This window comes from Leuciscus leuciscus (assembly GCF_965113295.1).
Source record: "Leuciscus leuciscus genome assembly, chromosome: 23".
Lineage (NCBI taxonomy): Eukaryota > Metazoa > Chordata > Actinopteri > Cypriniformes > Leuciscidae > Leuciscus > Leuciscus leuciscus.
Genome location: NC_138747.1, coordinates 9,201,956 through 9,219,063, shown reverse-complemented (window position 1 = coordinate 9,219,063; position 17,108 = coordinate 9,201,956). Strand labels below are relative to the sequence as shown.

General features: G+C 36.3%; 2 protein-coding genes across 2 annotated transcripts; one reads left to right on the top strand and one right to left on the bottom strand.

Annotated features, from left to right (window-relative positions):
- Positions 1-10,407: 10,407 nt before the first annotated feature.
- LOC309487476 (myelin and lymphocyte protein-like) lies at positions 10,408-12,587 on the bottom strand. The gene is made up of 4 exons (XM_082155149.1): positions 12,430-12,587; positions 11,305-11,472; positions 11,069-11,197; positions 10,408-10,748 (listed from the first exon to the last, which is right to left on the bottom strand). The coding sequence occupies exons 1-4, from the start codon at positions 12,517-12,519 to the stop codon at positions 10,674-10,676; spliced, it is 462 nt and encodes a 153-aa protein (XP_082011275.1). The 5' UTR covers positions 12,520-12,587; the 3' UTR covers positions 10,408-10,673.
- A 1,281-nt stretch (positions 12,588-13,868) lies between these two features.
- Positions 13,869-16,672, top strand: pgap4 (post-GPI attachment to proteins GalNAc transferase 4). Its single transcript, XM_082155382.1, has 2 exons — positions 13,869-14,120; positions 14,804-16,672. The coding sequence occupies exon 2, from the start codon at positions 14,977-14,979 to the stop codon at positions 16,165-16,167; it is 1,191 nt and encodes a 396-aa protein (XP_082011508.1). The 5' UTR covers positions 13,869-14,120; positions 14,804-14,976; the 3' UTR covers positions 16,168-16,672.
- Positions 16,673-17,108: the final 436 nt, after the last annotated feature.

Below are 17,108 nucleotides of genomic sequence, written 5' to 3'. Positions count from 1 at the left end.
TTACATTCAACATGCTGTGGCATGAGTTTAGTTGCATAAGGGCAAAGTGATATAACACTTTTGGCCGCTTTAGACGTGTTGCATTTTGACATCTGTCTAACTGGGCTCTATGAGAAGGGCACATAAAAAGCACATGTACTTGCAAGCCCATGAATCATGACCGTGTTTGGCTAAAATGCAACATCCTATAAACATCAACGGAGCAATGGCTACATTTCAGTATGCCACAAATGCAGGAAAAGCACCATGTATTTGACTTCATATTCTCTGGTTTTGAATTTGTTAAGGGATTTTGTCAGTGTCTTTAATGCTATTCCTGCCCTTTATCATAATCAAGTGATAAAGTGCACTTAGGCAAGTACTTTGTTGCTAATTTTATCACGACTTGCTGACATTTTGAATTCAGTCAATTTTTCTCCTCGATGGCATTTATTTACATTTTGACATTATTAAAGGACAACATGACTTTTAATGATGTTTAAATAAATTGTGTGGTAAAACATTTTTTTTGCAAGTTTGCAAGGTAAATTTACTTTTTTGACATTGTGGAAAAACATTAAAACAATCTCTCTTCCCCCCTGGCCTTGCCTCTATGTCAACAAAGACTCAATGAAGCGCATTACAATAGAGCTGTGTGTGCCAGTGATATGGAAGAACTTATAAAAGCTCATATACAGTATATTACATACAGACAAAGAGAAGACAACTTGTAAGAATAGTCTTTATATCTTCTTGATCATCTTTCACGTTGACGCCACATGCCAGCAGTTTGACGTGATTTATCCATAGATCTGTAGTCATGTGATATGTGTGACTGTTTTCCAGCAGTGCAGTTGTCAGAGGTCCATTTCAAACTGCTTGAAGGTACCCAGTGCTTTATTTACTGCATTTTATGATTCATGATGGCCAGTCCTGCTGTCATATCCTACACATTCTCATGTACAGTATAAGAACATATGAAGGGACTAACTTGCAAAGTCATATGATTTGGCTTGTATGACACTAGCGACCATAGACCCTTAATCTGAGATTAACTCAGCTGTCAGCACCCATTAAAACTGTGATTATGGGATCTTTCTTCAAGTTTGTTGAAAACAGCAGTAATGAATCATCATCTCATGAGTCATTAAACAACTTTGAAGTTTGTTAGATTAAGTATTATCCTTCCTGTAGTCAGCGGCTGACGCGGTCAGCGCCGGCATAAAGGGCTGCAATGATTGTCTCATCCATTTCTGTTCCAGTTAAAGTGTCCTTATATGATGTTTGTGTTACATAAGTGAACTTCCATCCTGAAACTTGTAGTGAAGCATAGATAAAATCCTGTAAAGTATGAGCAGAGCAGAACAAAGTACACAACTTCCTTACTTGAGTAAAAGTACAGATACTACTGGTCAAATATTACTAAAGTAAAAGTACAGAAGTACTCGTTTTTATAAGTATTTAAGTATCAAAAGTAAATGTCAATGCATTGTTTTATTATTGTTGCATTGTTGTATGTAATACTTGCAGTTTTATGCCTCTGAATCTATGCCTGCCTACCTACCTTCATATCAATATCAAATGTATTTCTAGAGCACAGTTCCAGTGGTGGGACTGAATGTGAGATTGAATAAGTGCACTCAATAACATCCACAATGGTTTAGGACACCCAAATGGCCGTTCCCTAGTGCCCTATATAAAGATTTTTGGCTTTTAGTATGAATAAGTTGGCAATATGTTACCCATACTGTTATCTATACAGTATATCTATAGCTCCAAAACAATGACAAAATTCGCATTTAGAAGACCAAACCCAATGTTGAAAATGAAAATGTCAGAATCCAACATCAGATTGACGTTCATCTCCAACGTTGGACAGACGTTGTATTGTGATTGAAAATGAAAATCGGGTTGACGTCAGAAACCAACATCAGTCGGGTTCTAACATCAACCCGACTTTCATTTCCAACCAAAATCCAACATCTGTCCGTCTGACGTCAAAACGACGTTAGGTTCTGACGTCAACCCGACTTTCATTTCCAACCAAAATCCAACCCCTGCAACCAAAAATCATCCCCTGACTGACGTTACTACTTTCTACTCGAGGACCTTGACAGAAATGTTGTGGAGTAAAAATAACTAAATTTGTCTTTCAAATGTAGTGAAGTTAAAGTAAAAAGTTACTTAAAAAAGTTAAAGTTAAGTACATATACACAAAAAGTTTACTTAAGTACAGTACTCAAATAAATGTACTCTGTTACTGTACACCTCTGTGTATGAGCCAAATCTGAGGCAAATATGGCACAATTTTTCTTTATATCGTTTGCCTCTGACTGATATACAGGGGCCTAGCGCTTATAAAGGAAAAGATTGGTTTAAACCAGAGGGAAAATAGACAGTATTTCCAAATGGTGGCTTGTCTAATGAAATGGGTCACTTATGTGATAATCTCTTTTATGTCACTCTTACTTCTCACAAAACGAGTGTAGAAGATTTAAATTCTTCACCAGTGGTCTAAAATGCCAGAAACTGCAGCTGTACATTTGGGTGGTGGACGAGGAATCATCTGAGATTCAAAGGAACATAGAGTTGTGTAACCGAGAGGATTTGTGAGAAGATGACCAGCGGAAAGATATTTCACAGATACATTTGGTAAGAATAATATTTGCATAATCTCAGACACAGAAAACTGTCTGAATTTCTGTTGGAAAATGTTCTGTTGTGAACATTCGTTGTAAATTAACCTCTTATTTTTCACTTTATTTGAGTTCCTCTGAATTAAACCCATTGTGATATTACTGAAGCTTTATCCCTGTGTTGAACTTGTTCCTGGCAAAACAACATTGTAGAAATACACTAAAACAAATTAGAATAAACAACTAAGAAAAATCTCCACGTGTCAAAATAATAGACTTTATTGTTTCAAATAACAAAACAGAGTTGCCAGTTGATTATCTAACAATCTCATTCAAAACTTGTACAGTCTCTTTCAACTTGTTTACCCTTTGCTCAACCAATTGTCATTTGTTGGGTTATCTTTCATTTTTAGTAGCCATCCTCTTCCTGCTTTTAAAGCAGAGGAAGATAACAGGTGCAGATCTTAATCTTTCTAGCATGAACACTCCTTCACTTACACATCTCAACATCAAAATTACCTCCTAATCATTCATTGTTATATTTGGTGCTCAGAGCAATAGAGGGAGACACAGTGCACTCGGAGGCCTTTTTTACATTGTAGACTGAGAAATTAAACATTTCCTATGGTTAATAAAAATACACTTTAAGAAATATACTAAACAATCTCTGATATAAATGGCATTTTAAAATATATTACAATAGAAAACAGTTTTTTAATTTGTAATAATATCTCACAATATTATAATTCTTTCTGTAATTTTGATCAAATAAATGCAGCCTTAGTGAGCATTTCAGTGCGGTGGTTTGGATTTAGAGCCTTTAAGTATGCAGTATACTGTATAAAATGTCCATGAGACCCCAAACAGACATGTTAAATTAGAATTAGATGCTTTGTTTGAACAGAACAAAACAGAAATGTATTTTTTTCCCCGTTACAAATTGGGTGTTTTCATCCTCTGAATCTGTTGTGAAACTGTAAAAAGGTCCATAGCTCTGTGTATCTTCATTTAGAGCACATTGACCTGAAGGTCATAATAATAAAAACATAACATCCAAAATCAGCATTTTATTTACATTTCTCAATAAAGAATTTATGATGTTTCTTTTTATAATAAAACTGTCATGATTCTTGTATAGAAAGGCCCCTAAGGCTGATAAACACATGTGCTTCTTGCCAACAAATACTGAGGTGAGTCAGAGACCATTTGCTACCTCTCGATACTAAACAGAGATTTCATGAAACAAATCAAAACTGAATACTCAGATTACATCTGTGACGCATATTAACATATGAATGTGTTTTTTGACGTCCAGCATTACATTCTTTCCTGTGTTGATGTAAAATGCAATGAACAGTGTTATTTTGATTAAAAATATTCCTGTCATCTACTAATGTACCAGCCAGAAAATGTCCACATGTTTGATTAAAGCTTGGGACACATCTTGAGTCTTATCCTTGTTGAAGTTCCACTAGATCGCCTATTTTTAACCACAGTTTCAAAATGTTGAGTGTTGGGTGACTGAGAATCAGGTTCTGAAGTATCCATGAGATTACAGGGACACTCACACCTTCCAAAGCTATTTTTTTCTTTGTTCATTTACTTTCCCAGCCAGATGCGCTTGTGCAATGATGGTATCAGTGGAAATGGCACGTTGCGGGGTGTCAGCTTTTTTTGTGAATAGTTTTTATTTCTTGTTAGTACTGTGTTTACCATTAACTTCTATTATAATAAACAAACTGAAAAACTGAACCAAATGCAAAAAAATTATTGTTTATTGCATATACATTTTAATACATACACGACCTCTTTTTTAAAATCTATATATTTAGCATCAAACAAACAATATCATTCTTGTTCAAAGTAATAAAAAACTGATTAAAGGAAGATTAGAAAATATGATTAAAAAAAGATTACAATGGCAACACGCACAAAAGGTGCCGATATGCACTAAAAATGTAAATCACCATTAAACAAAAGAAGAAGATAAAAGTATGCGTGCTTCTTCTTAGCGTCCATTTCCATTGTGACTCGTATGCTGTGTTCGAAATCGCCCCCTACACGCTCATTCACTATTCCCTACATTACTCCATTCATATAGTCCACTTGAAGGAGTTGATGTAAACGAGTGAGTGAATTCGGACACTGAGTGTGCCGGAAGGGCTGCCGATTTTACATGGTTTGTGCTTGCTGTTTAATAATAATCATTTGAAACACCAAACTGACAGATCCAATAGTAGGGGAGAGTGGGGCACAAAGTAACGCTTTTTGACTTTCTCAGTTTGTGTAAATCTACTTATGGTTCAGAGTATTTATTTTTCCCCACATTAATTTCCCACATGTCTAGTACAATTATGTGTTTTTGTTTTATTAATACAGTATATAGTTTTTTCTTGATAAACCCCGAAAGAATGGAAGTGAAATGTGACAACATAGGTGGGGTACATTGTAACATGTGTGGGGCGCATTGTAACATAACATATGACAGCTTAAAATGTTATCTGATCTAATAAAAAAAATATACAAAACAAACAAAAATATTTTCTAAATAAAATACAATTAAAAAACGTTTTCATATAAAATAATGGCAATTTTTAATAATTAAATATAAACTCATTTTTGAGTTTTGACTACGAACACATGAAAACACAGCTATACAACATAGTTCAAAAACAAATAAATAATTAGTCATTTCTGAACATTGACTCTCAGTCTTTATTCACCTTTTTCTCACATTTTCTCAATAAAATTAATAAAAGTATAGAATATAATAGCATATTTCTAATAGGGGCACATTGTAACGCAGTGTTACAACATGCCCCCGCCTGCACAACTGGGATTTAAACCCTGCTAGTGTCTTCTGCTAGTTAGCGAAGCATTAAAGAACTATCTCAACTGTTAAATAACATCTTGGAGATTAAAATAATATCAGATTTGTCTTATTTTAAATAAACACAAAAAATAGAGATGAAAAATTAACTTAAGTAAGAAATTTACTTTTGCTATGGTTTAATAAATGTCTATGGATATCTTCCAAAAAGAAAAACATTTTGGCAGAATTTTTTTTCTATATAGTGTTGATATGGCAACTTGTAAATACACAAAGTTTCGTCATCCTAGCATGTGTGGAAGTATTTAAAACAAGCGTGTTACAACTAGCCCCGCGTTAGGTTGTGCCCCGCGCTCCCCTAATGAAAAGATTTATCTTGAACTCTGCCTTTGGATATAACTCTGGATATACTCTATAACTCTGAACTCTGGATATAAACCTTAATTAAGCAATTTAATAACAAATTAAAAAGGAATTTATATACCTGTATGATCTTAACAAGCGGCAACCTTTCTGTCTCTCTCTTGAAACCAACACGGAAGTTACTTAAACTGCAATTCATCGACTGGCCACTAGAGACAGGCTCCAAAAGAGAGTCAATCCCATAGACCCCCATGTTAATACGCCCAATTTTACAGCAGAAAAAATGTGTTTACAGCCTGGTCACTACTAGCCGTTTGTCTGCTGTTTGTTAGCCGTCACGTCACCTCAGCTAATAAAATAACGTCCACTATGGTTTCAGACACCACTACAAATAGTTGTCCCCTCAAATAGTTCCCTATTTAAGGGTATAGGGAGCGATTTCGGACACAGCCATGGATTCAGCGCTCTTGTGTGGTCACCATTAAGTCTCAATTTAATACTCCTGGTTGACTGAATTTACTCCAAAGTAACCAATGTTTGGGTTAAACAACCGAGAGTTCAGGGTATGTGTGTCGGTAAGTTAACCTTGCTTTCAGGACCACATCCCTGGTCCTCTCTCCTCCTTCACTGTCGTCACTCCTCATTTTATCTTACTGGAGCTCCTCCGTGACTCGAGACCGTTGAGGTGTGCAGGTGAAGCTCATTAGCACTCAAGCCACCGGCCTCGCTCAGTTCCCACGGCTCTCGTCCTCGCCCTGCTTGCCACACTTTGCTTAAATGTGTGTCATGGATCAACAGTACTCATGAACGGCTGTCGAGGATTCTAGCAAGTACAAGTACAGGCTTGGACCGCAAAACGGTATTCCTTGCGTCATGACTTAACGAGCGGATAACATGTTGTGTCATAACAGATTTAAGGTGTAGTCATATTAACTGTTGTTCAAGGAATGTTCACAGGTGAATTCAGTCATTTCAATAGTAATCCACACAATCAGGAATCTTGTGTGAGGTAAAAAAATGTCAGTGTGAGTAGTTGGTCACTCGAAATCACTGCATTGACCAAAAGAAAGCTGCTTGAAAGTGACTTCTGTGATAGCTGTGCTTCATTCATTACGTTGCCACACGGTTGACAATGGACAATAGACCATTTGCCCACAAAATTTCACTGAAAATTCAAGAATGTTCCCACACCGTTGCAACATAAAATGCAATTAATATAAAGAAATTATTCACCAGGGACATTTGAAGTAATTAATGAGGCAGAAAAGTAAAAAGGTGCGGCAGCTTCGTTCTCTGCCAGGCTTCTTTTTTCCTCTTTTCTGGTAGATTGTCCTGGCACTTGATTTTCAGCTCTACAAGAAGTTTTCGTTCCTGTTCAAACTTGTTTCAGCATACTATGCCAAGATCTCTGCAAAGTACAAAATTTAATGTTAATAATGTTATTAAAGTTGTGAAAAGGAAATCATTTCCTCATTCTTGTGACATTTCAAACCTGTTTCAAACCCAAAAGCAGATATCAGGCACAATGCAACCCCAGTCACCATTTACTTTCATTGCATTAACACAAGCAGAAGATTTTTTTTTGTAAATCATCATGAATCATGAATCCATTCTTATGTAGTCATTATACCCTCTGACAGAGATCACAATGCAGATTTGAGAGCTGTAGCATGGGGGAAGATTTTCAGAGATTAACACAGAATATGTTTGCAGAGTGCATATGTTTGCACTTTTTTGGGCTTCAAATTTTCTCCAGCCATTCACTGCCATTAAAAAGCTTTGAAGAGCCAGGACATTTTGTAATATAACTCTGATTGTATTCGTCTGAAAAAAGAATGTCATACCAAGGATGACTTGAGGGTGAGTAAATCATGGGCTAATTTTCCTTTTTGGGTGAACTATCCCTTTAAAGACATACATCATTCTTATGCTGAGATAGCTTGATGAACACAGATATATTATCGCTATCATGTGTTTGTCTTCATGTTTCATCAGTCAAAACGTCTTTATTTGCATGTTATTATATCCATATAAGGCATTTCCTGAAACGTCATAAGTTTAATACTCCTATGAATCTCACTTGTGGACTTTCTGCGTGGGGGATGAATCCGTACTGGGCTTCCAGTATGAATGAAACAGATATGACATGAGAGTGTTTAGTGCTCCATATCCTTATCATCTCCCCATTTTGGGTAAAAATAGAAAAATAATACCAAAGTACTTTGTAACATAGTTACTTGAGTAGTTTTTAAGCAAACTACTTATTTACTCTTACTTGAGTCATATTATTTTTCAGTACTTCTACTTGTATTCAAGTAAATTATTACTTAAGTAGCAATACTTTTACTTAAGTACAATTTTTTTGTACTCTTTCCATCACTGCCTTACAGGGCCCGATTGTCCCCTGTTCAAGACGTGTGTGAACTCACACTCCCACTCTCATACGTCATTCCAAACCCATAAGAACAGGATAAACCAGGTTAAACAGTTGAAACCAGTTCTGGAAAAGCAAGACATTTAAAAGCCAAAAACAGACACACCATATGCTTTAAGGAACAGAAAGACACACCAAAATACACAGACTACAAAAAAAAAAGAAAAAAGAAAAGAAACCTTACTGAAATGCTGATTACATCTACACACTATGGTTATGGGTTTGTTTTCTTGACATAACTTTGGCTATCCATAACCACATTATTTGTGGTGCTTTGCTAAGCAATGGCGATTCTAGGGGGTGGCCTGGGGTGGCCGGTGCCACCCCTGAAAGCTCATTGGCCACCCCTGCGGCCACCCCAGATCTGATAGGTAGGTCAAGTTCGTCAACACAAGAAACGAGAAATGTTGTCAATCAGTGATGACAGCTGATCAACTGATTTAGGGCCAGTTTCACATTTTTAACTAACACAGGAACGGTCGTACTGAGACTGTGAGAGCTGATTTCTGCTCAGCGGACGTTTGGCCATGCAGGTCAGATGACCCATGAGATAAGAGCACGCGCGCTGCACGGTGCACCTGCTGCTGCTGGTCCGTGAAACAAGAGGACGTCACACAGTTGCAACAATACAACAACGATAAAAACGCTGGAATCAGTCGATTGAGAGGTATGGTCGGGACCCAACGCAACAGAGTGCGGCACGGGAATATAGATCTGATGGCCGAGTGCGGGCGCGGGCGGTAATGCACTCGTGTGTCGATTCGCGGGAGTCGGGACTCCCGCAAAATAGAATGATCTATAAATTGAACAAATAAAAACGAATAAATTGTCATTCATCTGTTGCACAAAAGCAACAAGAACAACTAAAACAAAATAGAAACTATTTACAGGCCAGAGTCTCTATTTATAACATGTTTGCAGCGTTGAACAATGTAACCAATCACAGACATATGTGTTGATTTCTTGAACGCAATGGCCAATCAGATGCATTTAAGATAGAATCCCCTCACCGCTCAAAATGGACTTTTTGTTCAGTGCTGAATTCTGCATACTGGCAAATCATCTATTATATCAAACAAAGTGTAGATAATATGAAAGATTAATTATGCTGCCAGTTTCATTGATAATAGAGATTTGTGAGATGGCGATGAACTGAGATGTCAGCTTTTTAGGAATTATTAAGTGAGAAATCCGTCCCGCGCAGGTCTTTAATGTAGACTTTAAAAACAAACCACTAACATTATATTTACATTAACAGTAGCCTAGGCTGCAATCTAGTGTATGTAAACCTTTTTGCAGATAAACACAAATGCATTTTCGGACAAGTTAATGGCCAAGTTAATTGAGTAAATAATATCCCCCACTATGGCAATTAATAACAGACTATAGTAAACACATTTCCTAAATAGGCCTGTGACTATATCTTACATTTTATGAAATAGTACCATTATTTAAAAATAAAGTTTGCACTTTGTTACTATTATTAAAATCCTCTATTTCCTCTAATCTAGATCCAACTCCTCCCACCTTACATATAAGAGTTTAAAGGTTTACATAACATTACTTTATAGTATATATGGCCACCCCACTCTAGTTTTGTGTCCCATCTTGGCCACCCCAGTAAAAATGTCCTGGATACGCCACTGTTGCTAAGGACATGGCGATGGGGAAAAAAATGTTGCGAAATGTTTTGCGTTCCCCTGAGATACTTTACATTCACATGCAAAATGTTTGCTTTTCCCAAAGAAACTTTGTGTGCACTCAGTAATTAGCTGGTGAAGTGTATTTACTAATTGTGGAGTTAACGAATGTTTTCATGAGCATTGTAACGTTTGAAGTGGATGTCATTACAAATGTAAGATCTTAACTTCATGCTGTGGAAATACAAACCGGAAGACAGAACACAACAAGTGTAGTCCAAAAGACCAAAAACCTTAGCAACTGCAAAGCCACTTTACAAAAAAAATTATGTTTTTTTTTGTTTTTTTTTTGGAAATGTAAAAAAAAAATTTTATGGTTCATCACTCTGGCAGAATGTTGTAAAAGCAGGTGATTCATTCCAGAAAATCTTCCTTTTCTTATATATAAAAATAAAGGGCAATTTGAAGCCCTATAGGGACACATTTGTATCCAGTGACACACCAAGAGAGATCATACTCCACAGATCGTTCATAATCTCCTTTATTAGATAAGTCATACAGTAATTACAATAATTTATACCTAAGGTGAGACTAGTTTACAAAAAAAAAAAAAAAAAAACAGTAAAATGTGGTTTTAAAAAATAATCTGTATACATTTTATAGAACACAAGAAGCCTGGACAGTCAATCTATTATCACATGAATTATTATTGATGCATAATATGATATTTGTAATAACTTTGCTTATGAGGCAGACAATCATATGAGTAAATCAGGTTGTGTGCAGATGTTTTAGAAGGATTTCCATCTGAGGGCTGAGAAAATGGTGTGGACGGTATACAGTAAAGTGGTGAGAAAGGCAAACACCTGAAATTAAAGAGACAAATAGTCACTACACACTTCAACGGGAAAAATGTACAGTTGCATTTTTAACATGGCTTTCATTGGTGTAATCTAATGTATTTAAGTTGATTTCATGTTAAATACGTTTTTTGTTACTACATGAAGCTAGGTTAACCTGAATGAGGTTACATGTTTAGTACTCTAAATATTCAAGATTATTCAGAACATCAGCTTTGTCATTTTTGTTCACAGATTTCACCAATATCTTACTACTAGTCATATTAGTATTTAACAGGTAAAACAGCGTTAGATTTGGAAATTTGATTTTGGGTAGAGGGACTCACCACGGCAGCTACATCCAGCTTGTATACAAGTGCGCCTTTGTCTATATAACCATACAAAATGGTTAAATAAGCTAGAAGCACAGACGCACTGAAATAGAGGAGTGATGCAAATCCATGGCATGCAACATCCTGTGGAGAGAAAAAAAAAAAGAAAAAAAAAAGTATATTTAAATAGGAAAATGTCTTCATGAAGAGAGAGGAAGTAAGAGAGAGAAAGAGAGAGATTATGAACCTACCGCGGTTGCCCAAGAGCTTTTGTTACGATGAGACCCAGTGGCAAAGACTATCAACCAGAGGAATGTCATGATGAAACAGAAAATTGTCACAGAAATCACATACGCATGGGGGTTGTTAGGCTCGAGCTTTGTAGATGCTACTAGACACAATACCAGACCGCCAAAGACCTAAGAGATAAACACAATGAAAGAATGAGCTTCCAGATAGATGTACTTTTTCTACAAGAAAATATATTGGTAACACTTTACAATAAGGTTCATTAGTTAACATTAGTTAATGTATTAACAAACATGAACTAACAATGATCAATACATTTGTTACTTTATTAGTTAATCTTTGTTAACGTTTGTTAATAAAAATACAGCTGTTCATTGTCTGTTCATGTTAGTTCACAGTGCATTAACTAATGTTAACAAATACAACCTTTGATTTTAATAATGTATTAGTAAATGTTGGAATTAATATTAACTAAGATTAATAAATGCTGTAGAATTATTTTCCATTCTTAGTTCATGTTAACTATGAAATGAAATGAAATGAACTAAGGAAGTTAACTAATGTTAACTAATGAACCTTATTTTAAAGTGTTACCAATATATTAGATGAAAAATTAGAACTCTCTTTCCCCTGTGAACATCTTTGTTTATGAATTTTTCTAAAACATTTCCTGAAATATGACATGGATATCAAACATCTAAATTGGATATAAGAGAAAATAATGATATTGAAATAAAATAGAATAAAAAACATTCTAACATTTATTTGGCCTATTGACATTTTTTGAAGAATTACAGATTTGCTTAAAAATGTTATGTAATATGTATTCACTTACAATAATGAATCAAATCATTTAAAATAACTTGAATGTATAGTCTTTAGATTAACAAATTGTATTTTTTTTGTCATTTACATAATTGTATACATTTTCTTTTAATATTTGTTTTCTTTTGTAAATGACCGTTGATTAAAATAAATCAGGAGGCGAGATTCTCCAGGATGAATTCTCTTAAAGTAAATTTTAAGGCAACCATTACATTTTCAAGTTAAACCAACAATAATTTGTATACAGTGTACCACTAATCAATAGTATTTGAATTTACATCAAATTAAATCAATTTACTCACAAGCTCTACTAGGTAGAAGATGTCGGGTATGGTGCAGAATAAGGCCGCTCCGCTGGGCAGGAAGCCCGATTGCCCTGTATTGGATGCCATGAGTGTGTTCACCTGAGTGTCCTCTCAGCACAGGTAAAATAAATGTGCAGAAATGCTGAAGATAAGCTTTATTTAAGAGGCTGAGAAACTGGACAGACCTGTTCACCTTGATGCATTCCACGACCCACCCTGTGCACAACGTTCTCCAAGGGCAGCTGTTTTTTTGCCAGACATTTGTGCACATTCATTTTTGACAGTGTTGTTGGTTGTTGTCTTTCAAACGACCATGGCAACTTTCTTTATTGTTTTTTGACAGGCCAAATGCCTACAACAACATACTGTAGAATAGATAACAACAACAACAACATCTTACTGTATATTCTAATCCAAACAATTTGTCAATTCATGGTAGTGATCAATCGCCCTATGTCAATGCAAAATATGGGAACAATAAACTGAGCAAAATTCATTATTTTAAAATTAAAGATTTTATATCAACATTTGCCATGTCGAACACTATTAGCAAAATTAATGTTTCCTAAGAAGCAGAGGTGTAAAGTCTGGGTCAGAAAGTAAAAGTCCTGCCATATGTTTACAGTTTATTCCACCCATAAACTCAGCCAGCTGATTTCACTAATTAGTTATATCTCCTGGCTGAAAAACTGTGCTAATTAGCAGATCCAGGTGATTGGAACAAAATACTGAGGACTTTTTCTTTCTGAACCTGGACTTTACACCTCTGCTAAGAAGTCGTCGATCTGGTTACAAGGGTGGTGTAGATTTAGTCAAAGCGTGACTCAGGATTCAGTTTCATAGATTTTTTTGAGTGATAAATTTGATATTTCTTTCTTACAATATCCAAGTGAGGCTTAATTATTTGCCTTTGCAATGTCTTATTTTATTACCGGGTGGTAATGAGGAAAATTCCAGGTTTTAGTATGTTTTATTAAGTTGTAGTAGGCTATGTAGCCTATGGTAATAGCACACATCAGAAGTGTCAAGCTTTACCTGTAAGCTTGAAAGTTTTCAGTGGGTGATTTCTATTATTTATGTAGTCTACTTATTGAGATGTTACTGCGATGATACTAACCAATTAAAACATTTTCAGACTGACAAACACGAACACGACTGTAGGCTACTGCATAAACTATCACGAAACTCAACATACCCAAAAAAAACCTCGTGAATATTTATCCCGCATCAGAGACGGTTGGGTCACCTCAGACCGTCTTTTACCTTACACTCCCATCTAGCGTCTGGTGTAGTGATTACAGCACTTGAAGGAATTGTCACGTGGGTTCTGTTACTTTACTCAGTGCTGGATACGATGAACCAATCACAGTCCTTTTTTGAGCTCTAGCTACGATTTTACGAAATACACACACACACATAAAAAAACATCCTGAATGCGAATTGAATAAATAGAAGATTCAGCTCTAGGAGCCTTTCATTGTTCTACCCCTTAAGAAACGGTCAACATTGCTTCCATGTAAATTAAATGCGCATTTTGTCCATGTGTTACAGTAATACGTATTCGGACCTGATTTGACGCGCGTAGCAGCACGTATAGGTCGTCTTGACTCGACTGATGTTTTGACATGCTTTTTGGTTTCGATTGCCGTCGTCTAGTCGCTGTGTGCTAAACATCCACATTCTGAGAGGTAGAAATGCTGAAATACTTTATTCTTTGTTCCATTTCTTATTATTTAACTTTACGGGCCATTTACAGACTGATACATAAGATTCTTCCGGGTTTGTTTTCTTGTTATGATAAGCTGACTCATATTGTTTTATCTTGCTTTCTACCTCACAAACTGCCTGTACCTAGTTGTTTTTCTCAGAAAGAAGGGTCATTTCATGAAAAGAGTGGCTTTTGAGTGTCGCAAGACTATATGTTCATAATATGAAATACTGACACTAACTTTTATAAAATGTTATTATTATTTAAAAAAATCATATAACACATAAAAAAGTCAAGTACATGAATCACATGAAGTACGTTTATACTCATACTGTACATAATATTTTGACAATATTTATAATATTTAGGATATTATTATTATTTAATAACAATAAATATGTTTTGGCAGAATATATAGGTACTATACGGTTATCCGGACCACACCTAACACCTACCACACCTAACGTGTGGTCCGGATAGATTATTTACGTGTGGTCACGTGCACGTGTTAAGGGTTTACTGTATTTTATTGTACCAAAAAAAAAAAAAAAAAAATCTTTTCAATATTGAATGTATGGAATCACCCAGAATTTTTTTTAATCACGTGTAATGGTTTATTAAGAAAAATAAGATTATAACTTCCTATATCTCTTTTGTCTATAGATACAAGTTGGAAATATCTCAGAAGTTTATATTCTCATATGTGAGACCTTCAGTGATTTTTTTTTTCCTGCACATTGGCTCAAATCTGGATCCTCCACCTGTGCAACGTATCCGTCACCTTGGCACTGAAGTGAACTGTCACAGAAGTGAATTGTGATCTTAAACAGACACAGATGCCTCGATGGGGGACTTGTACCAGCAAGCACTTTCGTTGGTCAAGCCCAGTAGCTCAAGGGCTGGTTTTGTGTGTTTTAACCTTTGGAGTGATATTGCCTATATGCTGCCATCGTCTACTTTACTCACATTATTTTTTAAAGAGTGTTTATCTTGATTCACTAAGCGATGCATCACTACAAAAAAGCTACGACAGAGGTCAGGAAGCCCTGCATTTCTGGGAGAGTGCTGCCTCTACGAAAAGCCTGAAGGACCCTTTGGAAACGGATGCTAAGAAACCAGATCTCCTGATCACCATAGTGACATCCAGAAGAGCAGAGGGGATGGACTATCACTACCTGTTACAGGTGGCACAACAGCTCAAATCGCTCCTTAAGGCATGTGGCGATAAACCATGTGCCGAGGTCATGCTCTGTGATGTCGAAAGTGGTCCCGCTTTGAACGAGGATGCTTTGCTTCTGGAGAAAGAGTTCCTGGTTGTTAGACGTTCACCAGATGAGAAATGGAACAGCAAAGATGTGGACAACATCTTCGAGAAGGAGAAAAGAGATTACGTTTTCTGCCTACGGAAAGGATGGGACCTGATGAGGCCAAAAAACGTCGTCGTCCTGGAGGATGATGCGCTTCCGATGACCGATTTCTTTCCGTTGATTAAAAACGTACTCTCGCGGAGATTTGCCCTCAATACTTTATACATAAAGCTCTACCACCCGGAACGTCTTCAGGGATACTGGAACCCAGAGCCGTATCGCATTCTAGAATGGCTGGGTCTCGGCCTGTTTGGTTCTACAATCCTCCTCCTCTTGTTATCTCACTGTACACCTCTTTCTTTTACCTTCTCACCTCTTCATCTTCTCTTCCTAACTCTCTACATAATGGCCGTGTCTGAGATGGCAGGGAGGCACTATCTGCTGGAGGTCAGACGGCTCTCACCCCAGCTGTATGCTGTGTCTCCTGCCACTGAATGCTGCACCCCTGCTATGCTCTACCCAGGTAATGCCTCCATCCGAGCCGCCCAATACCTGGACCAGGCCGTCTGTGCTAGGGGTAATGCAAAAGACATGGTGCTGTACAAGATAGTCAGGTCGACGCCAGGTGAGAAGGCACACAGCGTTGAACCCAATATCATCAAGCACATCGGAGCTTACTCCTCAGTCAGGAAGAACCCTCTCCTACCCAGATTAATTTGACATCATAATGTTTTCTTTTTACAGAGGTTGAAAATGAAACCCATTTTAGGCACCGTTTATTAATAAATGTTTCAATTTTGGGGCTGAAAAATAGAATATCTTTTTTGAGCTGGCCATTTGTCAAAAAACTTTTGCGAAGTTTTGTAACCGTTTCCTGATCACGATGCTTGGCTTTTAAACTATTTTTAATCAACATCTTTGTCAGTTTACAGTGCATAATGGCACAATGGATTTTAGCATCAGAAGGGAATTCATAGGGTTATGAAAATTATTTTATATATGTAACTAAATTATTGCCAAATTTGCACATTCAAAACACTATGAAATGTAGTTTTAAAAAAAAGAATCAATTCAAATCATTTATATTTCTCTATATTTAACATGAGCTCTAAAGGATTATCCTCAGAAATTATTTATATAGTTTTGTATTGATCTTTCACTCTATGGCGTTTATAAAAATCACTTTTGGTAAAATATAATAAATATTCTATAATGGTTTACAGTCGTTGGTTTCTTTTTTTGCGGTACAGGCTCTTTCACTGTTTTGTTTTTTTAAAGGGAATAGTTCTAGGCAACCTACTGAAAAACGTTCAGTTAACACTACATTACACGATGCTGTGCTCCTCCTCTGTTGTTGAGGTCTCAGAGTAAATTTCTGTGTTGCATAAGACAGTCGTTGGGGTGTTTTCTTCCAGATGTTCCTACAAAACTCCTGAGTGAGCCTGTGGCTCTTCTCCGCTATTTCCGCTGGATTCAGTCACATGACCGGTCAAAATACACCGCATTGCAAACTCTGTTTAAAGAAACAGTATACACTCTCAGTATAAATATGCTCTTGATATTCCATACAATTTATATTATTCGCCCAAGAACTGTTTATTTGGAGATTAAAGCCAAGTACCACACGTCCCCACCGTACGTGTGTAATATGCGGGATTTAA